This window comes from Sparus aurata, chromosome 1 (assembly GCF_900880675.1).
Source record: "Sparus aurata chromosome 1, fSpaAur1.1, whole genome shotgun sequence".
Classification (NCBI taxonomy): Eukaryota; Metazoa; Chordata; class Actinopteri; order Spariformes; family Sparidae; genus Sparus; species Sparus aurata.
Window position 1 is genome coordinate 24,321,253 of NC_044187.1, and position 15,564 is coordinate 24,336,816.

The 15,564-nt window shown below is 39.0% G+C and overlaps 1 protein-coding gene across 2 annotated transcripts in view; it reads right to left on the reverse strand.

The window, feature by feature from the left end:
* Positions 1-11,191, reverse strand: part of LOC115583603 (sphingosine kinase 2-like) — a 43,715-nt gene extending 32,524 nt beyond the window's left edge. Inside the window, exon 1 of one of the 2 annotated variants that reach the window (XM_030420622.1) lies at positions 10,643-11,191. In XM_030420622.1, coding sequence (XP_030276482.1) covers positions 10,643-11,066 — 424 coding nt within the window. In that variant the 5' untranslated portion in view covers positions 11,067-11,191. The other variant, XM_030420632.1, reaches the window with a different exon arrangement.
* Positions 11,192-15,564: the final 4,373 nt, after the last annotated feature.

The window sequence follows — 15,564 nt, forward strand, 5'->3', positions numbered from 1 at the left end:
ATGGCCCATTACTCTGAGACCCAAACAGTCGGGAAAATGCCCTGTTTGACTGATAGCCTATTTGTCCAATAGCCTGTTATCCCAAAAAAGCATCCACTGCTCCGAACACCCATTGTTCTGAAAATAGACACTCTCCCTGGAGTTCGTCTCTTCTCTGAATATCTTGGTATATTTCGATGTGCAGGAAAGGACAAAGTCAGGTGAACTTTCATCATCATGATAAAAACAGAAAGGGGACCCAAGTCATCATGTTAGCAAGAGTAAAAATGTGAAACAGTCACAGTTGGTTACAGTAGGTTCAAGCACAAAAATGACTTCATCATGATTTGGGTTAAAATAAATGAGTACAGCATCCTGTGGTTTCATGTTTTCAAACTGAATTGAAAACTGTTATCAATTGTAACTTTGTTATATATGGATATTAAAGCATGTATATTTTCATCATTCTAATACAAAAACAGGACTACGTGGTGACAGAGGACCCTTATCCATTACCATTCACTATACACTGACAGGTTTGTGTCCTGCTGAAGACGGCTCTTACATGTCTGTTTCCTGTTCTGTGGTGATGTCGGCTCTAAGCCTTGACAAACACCCATTAGGAGGGATTCCAGTTTCCACATTAAAGGAATTAATGGATTAACATTTATTTGACCTGGTATTTACACCCTGCCTTATCCCTGCAATATGACAGATATGTCCAATTGCAATCTGCTAAATGTTAGCTTTGTCCCAGCCAGGCCAGCTGAGGGCAAAAGCATGATACTCTCTCTTTACTTGTGCAGTACTCTGTATCTCATATAGTTTAAAATAAGTAGAAGAGCTACATTATGACAAAAGCAATAAATCTTAGCTGCTGATCAACTGAGAAACAAGTTCCAAGTGCCATTAAGATGTGCAAACTATAATCACAGCCTTTTTAGATATTGCAGGCAACTGTTGAAGATGATTTTATGGACTTTTTAAGTCTGAGCATCTGAATCCAGCCTGCTCCACTGTGGAGTATTTTTCAGTAAACATCCTTTTCGCAGATATGAGTTTGTCATCTGATAGCAGTGCTGTAGTCAACTACATACCGACCGTAACCTCATGCAGGCAATTTAGAGATACAGCACAATGTCTGGATACATCCATCGTGATTAGAGGTTCAGTTCTTATACTCAAATGTCACATCATTCATGGCACCGTGCTTTATTTGGAGCTCCAAGCCTCTGCAAGTCATTGTGGACTGGATCATGTGTCACTGGACTGTGTGAGGATATACATATTTTCTCGTGTTTGAGCATTGCTACTATGATTATATGTTGACACTCTGCCGACACAGGCAGAGTGTCAACACAGGTACAGTGTGTAGTTTCCATTCTGTTATATGACACGTTGCTTATTTACATGCTGCTTGTCTATTCAAAGACTGTTAAGAGTACAAATAAAAGAGATAAAAAGTCTAAAAGCAAGTCAGAACGAATGAGATCTGGGATCTTTTCAATGTTATAATTCAAACGTACAGTTTTTTTTAATATGTAATTCCATATATAAACTTTAATTCATGTCATTGCACTTTTATGGGTTTTTTTTACCAGGCAAGTAAAATTAATATGGAACTGTTATATGGTGGAATGTAGTTATGGTAAGTACATTTCCGCAGGACCTTTATTAATAATAATATCACAACATTAGGGTTTGTAAAAAAGGGAAGATTTGGTTTGATTTTCTGAGTTTCCCATCTGATCATGAGAAATGTGACCATGTTTTACTGCTGTATTTCACAAACGTAACACAGCAGAATATCCCATACATCAGAAAACATTCATGTAATAAATGAATCATTTGAAGGAGATACTTTGCTCCACTCCTGTATTTTAGCGTTTAGTGGTGGGACTACTCTTAATGTTTACAGCTGAATCACAAGGCTGCAACTTCAGTGAAACCTTATCTCACCTCACTGGACCCTACTGCAGTAACATTGAGGAGCAGTGAGGTGACAATAACTCATGTCCACAACGCTGTCTGTGAATCAAAGGGAGGAAGCAGCTCAAGCACACAGCAGATTTCTGCTGAGCCAGAACCACAAAGGGTGTGGAAGGAGGAGGAGGAGTTGGCAGTGGTTAGCTCGCTGTATATCTATATTAGGAAAGGCAGAGAGTTTATGACATTGAGGTTTTCATTAAAGTCATCCTGCACTGTATGTCAACCACTTGTCTATAGTGTATACCGCATATTGTTCTAATAAAGCGCCAGCTTGTGTTGTAGATCAGTACAGCAGAGAGAGAATATGACCACCGTGTGTCTCTCTGTGGGACGATGTGCATCCAATGTGTGTATTTTAGGCTGAGTTGAATCAGGGCGGTGAGGTTAGGCTGCTGCATGAAAACAAACTTTCCAAAAGTCGCTCAGTTATACTGCCACTAATTTAATGTTTAGCAGTTTAGCGTTTACTTTGAATAGGAACGGAAGCTTAAATTTTAATTAACATCAGCTATGTTTGACTGGACATTCACTTCCTTCAGCTGTTAGTTTGTTTTAAATTTAACAATTAGACACAAGGGCAAAAAAGAGATTACAGCTGTACAAATGTAACGAAAAATGCATTCAAAAAACGGCTAAATGCATATACAGTGAAATGTGCTGTTTGCTAGCGTATGGAGGAAATGGACTTCCCACCATAAAAAAACCCTCAACCACATGTTCTTTTACCAGGCAGAGACAGACTTTCTCTGAGGTGAACCAGCTGCTCTGAAGGCTCAATGGTCAATTAGTGGTTGTTGTTGTTGTCGGCGTATCACAGAATGACTTCCGAGAATAGTAAATTGGGTGAGCACCGAATGCCTTTTAAGCTTAGTGGTAAAATGTCCAGTCTTCCACCAGACGGTGATGTAGATACTCTACAACAACAACAGGGGCACCGTTTGATGGGAATCTAAGCTGGAGTGTTTTTGCAAATTTCCACTTGTGTACAGAACTCCATCACTTAGATCTGCTCATGGTGAAAGAGAGCGGGAAGGACACTGTCATTACAGACACAGAGCTGATGTGAGCCCCCAGAGCTGAAGAAAACTCCATAGAGGCTGTATTAGAGGTCTGGACAGCACGTCAAGCTCTATTGCAGCGTACATCCAATGAGGAGGAGTCCACAAAGAGAGGACAACTGCGACCACTGCTCACTACACACACATACACACCCTAATATCCAAGAGAAAAACACATATTGGTCTGTACTGATATATATTACAACCTGATAACATCACTTTTTTCCTTTACTAATGCAGCAGTTAGAATAAAATCTGTGGTTACAACAGAATCAGGAAGTTTCCCCATTCTTGTCTGTTTCAGTGATTAATGTTGAGGGTGTGATCCTTGATGGGATCAGTCGGGTATTTTGTCAGCACACTAAGCTCCTCTTTTCATTGTCGTGACCAGCAACTTGATTCTGGTGCACACTCACCAGAAAACTCATGCTTATCACCTACACACAACCGCAAAGACACATTGTCTCAAAAACTGAAGGGTCCAAAACACGCATAGTTTATGTTCACATGTTCACATGTGTGCTCTAATACCTAAATAAGATGTAAACATCTGCTTATAGGGATCAGTGTTATCAGTATTTTTGTTTCAATGATTTTTAATAAACTGATGTATTTCACACTGGAAAACAAATATCACTTCAAAATAAGTAAGAAACAATGAATATAAGCTGTAGATGGAGCTTATACAAATCTCTAAAGTGAAGTCCTGAAATGTTACTTTCTAGGTAAATGTATCTTCTATTGAGTGTAATAAGATACTTTGACTGGAAATTAGACACATTTACTTGATAAGATTTAGTTATTTGCAGTATACAGTGTCTCAGAAGCTGAGAACTTTATGGTTTTTATAATCCATTAATCTGTTGATTATCTTCTTGTTTGATGTTGGTCAACAAAAAATCAGTAAACTATAAAAAATGTCCATCAAAATGTCCAAGAGACGAATGTGACATCAAATGTATGTTTATGTCTAGCTTATAGTCTAAGATATAAAGATATTCACGGGTCTACATACTAACTTCTCACAGTGGTTGCACTGGTGAGCCTACTTTTTAGGTGCACCAGGACATAATTTGAATACACCTAATAAAACATTTTAATTCAGTTTCTTAACACATTATCAAAATGAATGTAAACAGCATAAAAAAGTTACATGTTTTTATTTATTTAAAACCCAGCACATGCAACTAGAAAATACAAAAACTTCAACTCTTTAGAAAACTTAATTAAAAACTAAAATTCAGGTGCACTGGTTCAACCAAGGAAATGCTTGGTCCCACTTGACAGATTTTTGGGTGCAGTTTACTATAATGTTAAGAAAACAAAAGGCAGCATATTCTCACATTTGAGAAGCTGGAATCATCAAATAGTTTGGATTTTGCTTGAAAAAACAATGAAACAATAATTTCCTTATCCACACAATTGTCGAAACATTTTCTTGACTAATCAAATCATTAATGCTGCCACTAAAAATAAAGGACAATGGAACAAATTAACAAGGTACAAAATCGACAAAGACAATTTCAACTACTGAAACTATCAATATTATAACCCAACATGCCTCAACATGTACAGCAGGACAACCCTGTTCCATGGGTTGTCAAACTGATCGTAAATTCAATGGAAATGCATTCGGATGCTCTGATATTCAACTCTAGCAACTTCACAAAAGGATTCTGACGTCTCCTTTCCAACTAACACCTGCACTTCAGACCAATTATCTGCCTTTTCCTTTTTGACAGCTTGAACCATGAATACAAAAGTTACATTTCCATCCTATCTTAGTCCTAAAATATCTGAAATCACAGTGCAGTGTGTGCATGTATGTCAGGGTTTAGTAAGGCTACGTTTTCACACTAAAACACATCATGAACCTCTTCCCCTAGCTGTGACTCTGTCTGGGCCAGATGTATTAGTAATAGAACTGACTGGCACTGAGAGGCCTGGATTTTGATGCTAAAAGAAGCAACACCAGTCCCCCTGAGAACGTCAAACAAGGTGCTTCTGATCTGACTTTCTATCCCCGCCATTTCCATGGTTTCACTTTTACTAACATTAGCAATAGTCATGACCCCTGTAATGATTAAGTTCCCCTTATCTGTATTTTTTCACTAAGTGTCTCACCTACTGTAACCTCACTGTCTCACTATACAGTCATGGAATCATTTTAAATCAGGACCTGAACATAGAAATACATGTTTATATTAATGCTCATCATCCTGCCACTGAATTCATTAACCTGTGAGGCAGCCTAGAAGTGACTCAGCATGTCACTGAAGCTTCACATCAGCATGCTTATATATCAGATCTGGTGATATCCTTGTGATTTAACATGTTGAACACATTTTGAGCCAAATACAAAATAAAAAGGTTTGACCATGTTGATGGTGTTTCTGCTGTTTTGTGATGTTGGGGAGGTTAGTCAAAAAATGTAATGTATTGAGCATTACTTGTTACTTTTATAAATGTCATATATATTACTTTACTTAGTTACTCTATGTAGAAAGAAATTTGTGACACGACTTGTTTCATTATCTTGGTGTTACAGCACAAATTGCCCGGGATGCGTTGTCACATAATTGCCAGTAAACAATATTACATTAAAGCCTCACATGCCTACATATCAGCAAAAATCCCTGCCAAAGTAGGATACACATATGATCTTTCTTTTATGCTCTTTTTACCACAAAGCTAAAAGCAAAGTAAGTGAAAACCAGCCCAGAAAAATCTGACAGGAATGAGGCTTAATTGCACAACTGAGAGAATCAAGTTAGCACTGGCAGTCAGCTTTATCGATCAACTATATTAATATATAAAGTCCGCCTAGTACAATGATTAAATCCTCAAAATGATATCTCGATAAGATAAAATAAAATGAGACTGTTCTTCCTAAAACCATTAGATGACAACAGATTTAATAGAGAAAAAAAATATGTTTAAATGGCATATGAACTGCATGTAATGGACCGAACACACTTAAAATCACTAGAGTTAGTCACTTACCAAACCTTGGCTTTAGAATAATCCAGTTTATATTATGATTTCATTAATTAAGATCTGAGTGCCCAGACTGGAGGGCCTCTTTCCAGGCGCTCTAGATGGTGTAGCTGTGTTGAATTACATTGATATAGTCTTTATCATAGGAAAACAATTCAGGATCTCCATCTCTGACCCCAACATTAAATATTCACCAACTTAAATGCAAGCGCTGCAGCTGAAGGAAGCAAAAGCATCATCAAAAGCAAAGAAGACATTCACTGCCGCTGGAGGCAGAGTCCTGTTTAGTTGCATCCTGCTCATTACGAGAAAATGTGACACTCTGTATTCAACAGTGTCCCAAGGGCTATTCCCCTCTACTGTACCTTAAACCTCAGCCATGTGAGCAACTATGTAACACAAGCAACGACATAACTGATTTGATTTAGTAACTGTAGTGGTAAATTTTAATATTCCCTTTTTACTTGAGATGCCTCCACACCCTGCTTTCCCCCAAGGTATCAGATCTCTTTGTTTGCTACCCATTTGTGTATTTTAATGTCTAGACCTTGTAATTGCATTTCAAGTTTCGGAGACACCCAACCTCTCACTTTCTCATGATATACTCAAACCCTTTTGTATTTTAAATTGTGTTGATTAGACCTCTCAATCATACTCCAGGATGTCGGTGCTGATACCTGTGAAAGACAAGAGTGTGAAAAGACATTCTGAGTAGGGGGCCGACCCCACAGCAGACAACGGATGTAAAACACACCTCTTTCGTCGTAATTGTGCATTAACACAAAGGTTTGACTCATATTCAATCACAAATAAAGCCTCGGTTGCTTTTTGGCGAGAGTTTCACTTTAACTCCCTTACAGCAACTCTGAAGAGATACACGACCTCAAATTCTGAAAAATTTTAAAACACTCCATCAGTGTCGACATCGCCCAACCCTGGTTATAATGCATAACCACCAAGACTATTTGTGAATGATCAGATATTCTAAATTACATAACAGATTAATTCAAATTAGTTGCTGATGCGCTGTGACTCATTGCCCATCGTCAGAGGCAGCCAAGCGCAAAAGCCAGATGACAAGCCTGAGTGATTGATTGGATCAATACTAGTAATCTCCCTGACCACTGCCATCACCTGAATCACAATAATGATAATGCTGTTCACACAGCTGAAATGAATCCATTTATTGACAATGCATGGGATCAATACTATTTCAGAAATACTTGGCAATGCATCTGAAGTGTCAGTTGTAATTGTAAGAGCAGCGTTTCAGTTTAAGACAAAGAACTAGCACCAACAGACTGATGCGTGAGTCATGTCACGTCACCTCGCACCTTCTGTTATAAATTGCACTTGAGTCAACAGCTACCTCACCACAGCATGCAGTGTATTCTGCATTTCCTCCCACCTGAGAGCAGATAACTAGTCTTTAAACCTGTGGGCCAAAATCACTGTACAAAGACCAAGGAAACAAGTAAATAATATTCATCACGATTAATCAGCCAGCTCAGAACACAAATTGAGACTATTTTTAATCTTTAAAATTTGCAACGGTAGACCATTGCTTGCTTCGCAGCGGCATTATCAGCCGGTTGTCTGCGACATCTTTCTCTGCCTCTAACTGCCTCGAAAACCAAAAAATGCACTGCAAAATAACAGTCCAATGGTGGTCAAGCTGTGCCCCAAGGTTAACTGACATCTTGTTGTGTCACTCTTTGAATAAACTGATCATTATCATGCATACAAGTATTGATGCCGTGAACACGTGGGCTCTTCTATTGAAAGCAGAGAAGAAAAATTGGGCAAACTGAGCATGTGCAAACATACCCGACACCTGTTTGTATGTGTGCATTATGGGAGATGACCAAATACTCAGGGAAAAATGAAAAGATGAGAGTTGGCCTCTTGGATATACAATCTTTATCAAATCAGACTTCTAAACCCAAGGCTGCTGTACTGTGCTTGTGCAGTGTTGAGAACCAGATGTGGACTCACATTTCATCTTCAGCAGGCTTCTACCTGTCAGAGGTACATGGATCTGGAGAAAATAGGTGCTTTCTGTATAATTCTATGAGCACAGCAGATTAAGCCAATGACACAAGCACAAGTATTGATGAAGAGGTCAGAGAGCCAGCACTGACCTCATTTAGACAAATGGTTTGGTTGCAGAGCTCCCGAACATGATTTAGTATGGTTCACAAGGCCTCTGGCATAATGAATACCTTACTTAGCATAGACAGCTTTTTAGATGGGAATCTGTTCTATAGACACATTCCAGAGATACGGAAGAACCTGCAACCTGTATTAGGCTTGAAATGTATGCCGCTGACCACGAAAATGCTCAGACATTTCGGCAGGTGGCCCAGGAGTAGAATATGAAGCCTGTATTTTTGCTCAGCAATTCCGTTTCTATTTGACACAGCAGAATAAACATGAAAAGCCTTGGCCAATGATTTCAGGACTGCCGACTCTCCAGGGAGGAAACCAAAAACCTTAAATTATGACCAACAAAGATTTTCAGTGGCTGCAAAAAAAATATTTCTACTAGCAATCATTCTGCCAATAATTCTCAAAAGATGTAGCTGGTGTCGAAAGTACCACTCTGTGGCACTCTGTGCTTTTTTCTTATCCTTCTGTTGGGGTGATGCAAATAGTCAAATATTTCACAGCACAGAAACAGGTTTAAATGTCTGGATCAAGTAGGTGGAGGCAGAGATACATTACATGACTACAGGGCAGGTGAAGCCATGGAGACATTTGTGTTTGTTTCTCAGGGCAGATAACTTGTTAGGCCACAGTCTCAGATTAAGTCCCAGGCAGTGGAATCACAATATGTGTCGAAACAAACAATACTGTCTTGAGTTGCTGAAAGTCTACTCTTTCCTCTACTGACAATGACAGGCAGTATGGAATTGCAGCATATTTTGTCTCGTTAAAAATACATCTTGTGCAGATGGGGAATTGCTATCTAGGTCACAGAGTGCCAGTAATATCATGGCTGTGTACAGGAAAAAGTTTGTGTGAGGCAATAAACTGCATTTTGTTAGGACAGCTTGATGAGGAGGATAAATAATTAGATAACTTATCTTTAGAAAATTCCAATTATCGAACATTTTCCTCTGGAGTAATAACACCTCTTGGCATTACATGAACTCAACAGCAGCAATGGTGCTGCATGTTTCTCAGGTGTCTTTTATGTTGAAATTGATTGTTTGCAGACTGGGGATTATGAAATGCGACTCTATGCACCACACCAATACCATTGTTTTATTCGTATAAGGAGTAGGTCAAAGGTAATGATATCCTGTGTAAGATAAGAGATAAGAATCAACTTCTGTAAAAGATACATAGACAGGTTTGAACTCTGTAGCAGTAATATTGCCTCATGTTTCAGGTGTCCTTTATGTTAAAACAGTTTGTGTGTAGACTAGAGCTAGAATCTGACTCTGTGGTAGACCAGACCTGTTGTTTTATTTATTTGAGGAATAAGATCAACAGAACAGAACCACAGCCTTCGACAAAGGCAGTAACAAAATACTGTCACTGTAGCGCAAAATCAACTACATGAAAATATGATGTGAGATTAAATCACAACAGAGGTTTTTCGGTAATGCCAATTGAAATAGATAAAAGACAACTAACTGCAAAGGAACGATGACCTAAACTGTCCAGAGACAACTTCTACCTTCAATTTTATCAGACTGTCCACAGAAATGTGATATTCAATAAATATTATCTGTGTCATGCAATATCGCCCACATTCTTATAGGCATATTATGATCACATTTACAGACTTGTACATATAGTGTAGTGTAGTATATCCATTTTGTGCTACTCTATACTTCATCCCAGTGCATTTATTTGATACATCTAATACTGAGGAACTTTACAGATTCAAATTATTCACTGTTTTCAGTCTTATCAATCTGATAGTGTGAGAGAGAAACACAGAGATCATTGTGAGATAAGATGTTGCGTTAGGGCCAAAGTAGCACATTCTGTTTATCTAATCGGCAATCTGACAGCAAAATATGATAAAGATGACTGGAAAATGCTGCCCCGATAATCAGCCAGGGCCCATAATTGGTCGACCCCTAGTTTTTAACCAATCAAAGAGAGAAGCTACCCCAAGGCCCCAGACCCCATAGGGGGTCTGGAGGCTCCAAGTTCAATTAGTAAATGCGCTGGTTATACGCTACGCACCACTAAAGCACACTAAAAACTGTAACAACACCTGCATAAGATTAAGGTCCAATATTGTAGAAGAACTCTAGCCTTTAATATTTCCGTGTATCGTATGCATTTGTGGTGCATTTTATTATGACGAAATTACCACAGATGAATTACTAATTAACACAGTACAGCTCACAGAGAGAGTCACTCATCCACATCTGATTTCGCTCAGCTCTCCTTGAGTTAATGGCCTGAACTGATGTAGCGTACTTTTTCACATGCTCACTTCACGGACATTTTTTAGATCGCTCATTAGGTGACCATGGGTTCATATTTCACCTGGTGTTACCGTCATATTACCTGTCGTGTGGAGTTTGATACTGTCCTTGGACTCAACACTGATGACAAACAACAAACTTTCCCTCTAGTTGCTAACGAACACTCACCGTCTCTAAGGTACTGTTGCCGGGCAGCGCGCTCTCTGACAGCGCGAGCCCACTTATCCGCCTCCTCCAGGTTAGCGCGCGGGTCCTGCAGCGCCGCGAGACGAAAGCAGTGCTCCACTCTCTGCCGCGACACCCCGGAACTCATCCAGCGCCGCCTGAGCGGGTAGAAGTAGGCTGACAAGTACGCTGCCGGGTCCGCGTTGTCATTCTCCCGGTAAGCCCGGCAGCCGACGCAGTCCTTCAGGCTAAGCACCACCTTGTTCCGCCCGACAGGTGTTGGAGTGAGCCTCTGGACGGTGAGGTCCCTCTCGGTCAGGCTCACGGCGTACCTCACTTTTCTATTACCGGTGAGCGTGAATTCTCCGTAAAGCGAAACCGGGTCGGTGCCGGTGTTGCGCTCCGGTTCAGCTCTCCTCTGATCCATCCTCAGTGGACGGAGGAGACCGAGACGCGGGGGGGTCCGGGATAGAGCAGCACTCTCACATTGCTCCCCGCCTGGATGGTGCGAGCAAAGTGGAAACGACAGGACCGCACTGACAGCCTGCTGCTCTGACCGGTGTGAAGAGGGACGGAATCAAACACACCATATCCGCTTACATTTCAAAATAAGAGCCACACTTAAGGCGCTCTGTCCCATGCACAGGGAGTCTCTGTGCCTTCTGTTGGGGACACTTCTGTCATTTTCTCGGTACTATTTTGACAGCGATTTGGCAGGTTTTGATTAACCTTGAGTGGTTTTATATTCTGCTATATGTGATGGAGGGATTCCGGTATTTTTTTCAGTATGCTTTGACAACTTTGTGACTGAATATAAAAAAGCCATATAAAAATAAAGACAGTCTTTCTGGGATTTGCTACAGCCTATATTTATATTTTGTAAAAAATAAAAAAAAATAATAATAATAATAAAAAAAAACATTTAAAAAACAAAAACAAACAAACAAACAAATGAATGTCTTACAAACTTGTTGAACCCTTTTAAAGGTTTGTTACCAAATAAGCAGAAACCCCATTCATCTCACATTCAGTGCATTGATGATAAGGAGATTTAGTGCAGGCATTTTCCTAAACAGCATCAGTTTGAATTAAATTGGCACAAACCAGACGATGAATAGTAAATCTAAAGTTTTAGGGGCCCTGGAGTTCTTGGGCCCCAGAGAGGGTGTTATCACTATCAGTGGCTACTTACAGTACTGAGCACACTCTGCCAGTTGATGGATTATGTGGATGTTTTGATTTGTAATTATTGTAAACTATTTCATTTTAAGGCAATATTACCAAAGTCATTTACTGTCCTACATAACTATTATAACATCCATTTAAGATTGAATGTCAGTTTTGTAGTTTTTGCTCAAATTAGGATTTTACTTAATGTATTTTCCATGTATGGTTGGTGTGTGAGAATGTGTGTGCATACCCTATTACTACTGTTTTCAACCCTGGTGGCCAGTGTGCCTGCATTTTTCCATTCATCTAACCAGCCTGTGATCTAGAGGACAGCAGGTGAATATTTATAATTAACAAGGTGATGATTATAAACTCAATTCAGCTCAACTCAATTCAAGGTATGAATTTTAAACAGTAATTTTCAGCCACCGATTTGTCCATGAACTAGTTCATGCTTTTATTTCAAAGTCATTCAACGCCTGTTTTCTCTGAGTTGTTGTGTGTCTCCTGGTCGCTTGACGCATCTCTTCTTGCCTGCGGCACATGTTTAACTTTACTCGTCGAAAAGAGTTGGTATGCTGACTCCTAGTGGTGCAAAGGGGGAAATACAAGGTTGCAAAATGATCTCAAGTGTCAAAAGACGAGAAGTTAGAGCTAATGAACCCTATTAACTATATCAAAAACATAATTTACAACTCAGAAAACCGATTGAGGAGATGCCATATTTCTATAATTATGTTAATGAAGATAATCTCTCCTTCATGAAGTGAGATGTTGTGTTTCAGTGGTTGTACAGCGAGAATGTAAAATATCTCTGTTCTAGTCTGGCCACAGCAGCCTGACAGTGAGTCAGCATAAACAATACCAGGACCATCAAACTGAAGAAAATGCAGTTCAGCTTTAACTTGTTTTTGTATATCTGCTTTTTCTACATCAAAATGCCCTCTGTGATAAATGCCTGATGAAAAACTGACCTCTATTTGTAGTTTAATCCATTAATAAATTCAAACTGTTGCTGCTGTTTAGGCTCCATCCACATATATATCTACACATTACACTGTAAACATAATGACAACAATCAGTGCTTCCTGTCCGTACAAAAGTCGATTTACACTTATTAACCACTATTTTATTACCACATTCCTTTTTGAACACTTCTCATACATTCATCGGATGACACTGCAATTTACAGAACAAGAAAAAAAATGCACAATGAGAATATTATAGTCTGATTCTGTAAAACACAGATACTGAGATACTGAGTGTAACATATTGCACAAATCAGAACAGTTCCCTCACTCTGGCAAAATGACTCTGGTTCATTGTTTTCTGATTTAAAATCAGCCCCCTCGTTTTAATCCAATAAAACAAATATCGTGTAAAATATATGTTTGAAGATTCTATATTAGAAATTAGATTCTTCTTCTTCTTCCAGGAAAGTTGTTATTTCCCCTGCATGATTATTTTGTTATAATATTTTTGATCAAATACTGTAGCAAAAGGAGAGCTTGAATGCTTTCCAGCAGAGAGTGCTGTTCTCTGTGTTTAATTTACTTCCTTCATGCATACTAATGCACTTTAATTAGTGCTAAGTGGAAATAAAGTGATGTTTTGATGAGCAGAATAAATGTCCATTTGTATTGTCCTGGTGTCCTTAAGCATAACAATAATGATGATAATGATGATGATGATAACTTTAAGTTGAACATTTAAGTGTGTTTTCAGTTCTTGGGGAGCACTAATGATGACAAAAAAAGTGGTGCATTGTGGATAATGTTGTCACCAGGTTTTGAAAAGGAAGATACGATAAGATCTTTTTGATTATCTATAAGATTCCTTTATTGATCCCCCTTAGAAGAAATTCACAGGTATCAAAGCAGTACAGAGGGAAGATCAATGCATGGACTAAAAGAAGACACTATCTCTGGTTGTCTGGTGTGTTATAAGTCATTATTATTGTACCATTGTAATTGTACATTTGTAAATCCCAGCTACTGAATGATATGTTGTCTTTGAGCAAACATGTTTTTCTTATGTCAGCTCGTAACAATAATAAAGTTGTCAAAAGATGCTTTTCACTGCAAGACTTCTTTATTAAAATCATGTCTAGACAGTGTTTGTACAGTGAAATAAGTTACAGCATCTGTTCAAGAGAATATACATTTGTCTTTGCTTTAATAAATCCCCAATAGAAAAAGAGCGAAGATGGTATACGCCTCACTCACTCACTGTTTTTATTGTATACACAAAGGCTCTCATTACACAAACAAGACCCATACAGATGCTTTTATGTTTGGAGAGATGTCAGAGCAGGGTCAGTTCATTGCCTTGCTCAAGGGCATTTGAACCGACCCAAGGTCCCTCAGGTTGAGTTACTGCATGACACATATCTTATGGATTCTTCTGTACACATTAAACATTGATGGTCTTTTCTTAAAGAGAACCAAACCAGTGGGCCAGTTTGTGCTGATGTGTTTTTTGTCCCATCTTCTTGACACTTTTTCGTACATCAATGTGCAATTCAAGTAAAGATTCACACGCTCTGCATTAACGAGCAGTTACTTGAGTCAACCAGCAGATGGAGATGTTGGATTGAGAAAGACATCACCATCCACAAAGCATTAAAATCCAGATTCTTTAAAAACCTGTCTTTGTCCGACCAGACAGTGTGCAGTGAAAAATAAACTGCAGACTGAGCTGTACTGCACAAATAAGAATTAAAATTAACTCAATGCAACTGATTTTAAGTGTGTTTTAAGGCACATTAATTGATTCTTCTTCTTTTGTGAGACATCTTACATTTACTTCACAACATTTCAGTGGGAAATACTGCACATTTGACAGCAACATGTGATGCCTCACACTTCAAAGTATAGCGGTTTTAAACTCATGGATGTAAAAAAAAACACCTTTAACTGAAAAAGGTATGTGCAGCCTCATTAAATGAAATTGGAAATCATAGACAATTCCTAAAAAATATACAACATAAAGGCAGGAAACATGGAGTAGCAATCACACTTCTCTAAGGTGGTCATTGAGGATTAACGTTGGGCTTTAAGATGATCTTGCTGTCCTGTAAACGCCTATCCTTTAGCAAAAGATACATTCTTTCTATGTGCAGGATATACATCAACTCATTAAGCTACTGTCTGACTGTAGAGACCTCCTAAGAATCTGATGTTTTTGCCTGTAGTTTACCTCAACTTTGCACTATTTGGTATAATGGAAATCCCACTTTACAGAGAGCATTTGATTACTTTCCCCATGCGCACTCCCTTTATGTTTTGCCATCAGTGCCACAACAACTTACTTGTGCCATAATTTATCTGTATCATTACAAAGCGATGTATCTGAGAAGGATGTCGCTTTGAGGGAATAATAGAGAAGTTGTCTGACTTCTCCTTGGTCAAATCAAAGTCATTCTTGCGTTCGTGTTCTGCTCCAGGCACCAGCATGTGATCCACTGAGAGGAGAAGGGGAGTGGGTGTAGTACGAGGAAGAGGAGGAGGAGGTAAGCATATATGCAGATGGGAATTAGTGGTCCCAGTGAACACCTGGAGCCAGGGGGGAAACGAGATGATCTTATTCACATGTCTTGTGTCACAGAATATATCCTGCTGCTAGAACGCACTGCTTTTCATCCACTTCACACCAAAGGATAGGTAGGCATCACCTTAATTCCTGCTCTTGCTGTGAATGCAGCTTTTCTCCCTCAGAGCCATTCAGGCTTTACTCTGAACATGAACATATTATGT